Raw genomic sequence first — 1,815 nt, 5'->3', positions numbered from 1 at the left:
TCGGGAGACTGCTAAAGCAACAGCAGGACTTTTTAGTGGACGTATTGAGTACAAATAGAGCATGGATGATTGCACAATTGGAAGAGCAAAAAACAAATCTTGCTAAAATGCAAGAAAATCCTCGTGAGCCGACCATAACCTCAACAAATATATCCGTGCCAGCCTTTCCACCGTATGTGCATACAAAGCAAAGTTTTGACTCGTACATCGCACAATTAACCCAGCATTTCGAAGCGTATTCAGTCACGAAGCAGGAACAGAAACGAGCATTTTTCCTCTCGTGGGTAGGAGCCGACTGTTTTGAGCTGCTATCCAAACTTTTCGACACAGAAGACATACAAACGCAGACATACGAAAGCATTAAAGAAAAGTTGTCAACGCACTACAAGGAAAATGTTCACATACTGGCCTCAAGATACGAATTTCTGTCATCGAAAATGAAACCAGAACAAAAGTATTCAGAATGGGTTGCTGAACTGCGGGGCATAGCGCGGAATTGCAGGTTCGTGTGTAGTAACAATACTTGCAAAACGTCATTTATAGATGACCTGCTTCGAGACATTTTAGTTTTGAATTCGCCACATGAACCGGTACGCACTGCAGCACTACAAAAGCCTAATCCGGCACTCGCAGTTGTTATAGCTATAGCCGAAAGCTATGAAACAACACAGGCCATGAAAAAGCGGATGTCATCTAGCACAGCAGAACGCAGCGAAGTATTTCAGCTGAAACAGCACCAAGCTGAAAAAAAGCTTAAGCCAAGCGCAAGCAAGAGTAACTGTTTTCAATCCTGCTCTGGGTGCGGGAAGCACCACTCCAGAAGCCAATGCAAATTTCGTAATGCACAATGCCGAAAGTGCAATCGTTTCGGCCATATCGCACCAGTTTGTAAAGCACAAAGTGCAATTACCGACAATAAAAATAATAAAAAGGAGAAGCAACCGCAGACTAACAACAATAACGCTCAGCGAAGTGTGTCAACGATCAACTTTGTTGCTTCAATTACGAGCACCGTGCCAAACAAAGTAGGAAACAAATATCTGATGGAAATAGGGGTGAATGAAGTACCAGTCAAGTTTCAGATGGATACCGGCGCCACTTGCTCCGTGATTGGCTTAGATGTATATAATGAAATTGGAAAGCCAAGTCTTACGCCCTATCCAACTGGTAAGCTAATCGCGTATGGGGGAAGTGCTGTAAGCATTTTGGGAACTATTGATGTCACTATTCATCATGGGCAAATTAAACGGCTAGTGAAACTTGTTGTAGCTAATGTTCAGCAAAATAGTGAAATCCTTGGAACGGATTTGCTAGAAGAATTGGGATTATGCGCCTGCCAAGCACATCACATAAACGCCGTTATAAAAAATTTGCAGATGTGTTTGAAGGCACGTTGGGTTATTGCACAATTTCAAAAGCTGAGTTACGGTTAAAACATGATGCGACACCTAAGTATTTCAAATCTCGCCCTATACCTTTCGCGCAATTGAAGGACTTCAAATTAGAGGCACAGCGTCTAACGGACTGCGGGATATGGAAACCAATTACGTTCAGCAAATGGGCGGCACCCATCGTAGTGGTTCAAAAAAAAGACGGGCGTTTGCGGATATGCGGTGACTTTAAAGCTGTGAACGCACAGCTCGAGGTAGATCACTACCCAATACCCCGCATTGAAGAACTGTGCCGCAAGCTAAGAGGAGGCACAATCTTCGCCAAAATTGACCTTTCAGACGCATACTTGCAAGTGGGTCTGACCGAAGAAGCGAAGCAGCTAATGGTTGTTAATACCCCATTGGGCTTGTTCCAGTATCAACG

At 43.7% G+C, this 1,815-nt stretch overlaps 1 protein-coding gene across 1 annotated transcript; it reads left to right on the top strand.

Moving 5' to 3' along the window:
* The first annotated feature begins 65 nt into the window (after nucleotides 1–65).
* Nucleotides 66–1,433, top strand: LOC118732640. Its single transcript, XM_036461772.1, has one exon. The coding sequence runs from the start codon at nucleotides 66–68 to the stop codon at nucleotides 1,431–1,433; it is 1,368 nt and encodes a 455-aa protein (XP_036317665.1).
* Nucleotides 1,434–1,815: the final 382 nt, after the last annotated feature.

Source organism: Rhagoletis pomonella, unplaced genomic scaffold, assembly GCF_013731165.1.
Source record: "Rhagoletis pomonella isolate Grant_MI unplaced genomic scaffold, Rhpom_1.0 Rhpom_scaffold_23890, whole genome shotgun sequence".
NCBI classification, from domain to species: domain Eukaryota; kingdom Metazoa; phylum Arthropoda; class Insecta; order Diptera; family Tephritidae; genus Rhagoletis; species Rhagoletis pomonella.
This window is presented reverse-complemented; position numbering and strand designations above follow the sequence as displayed.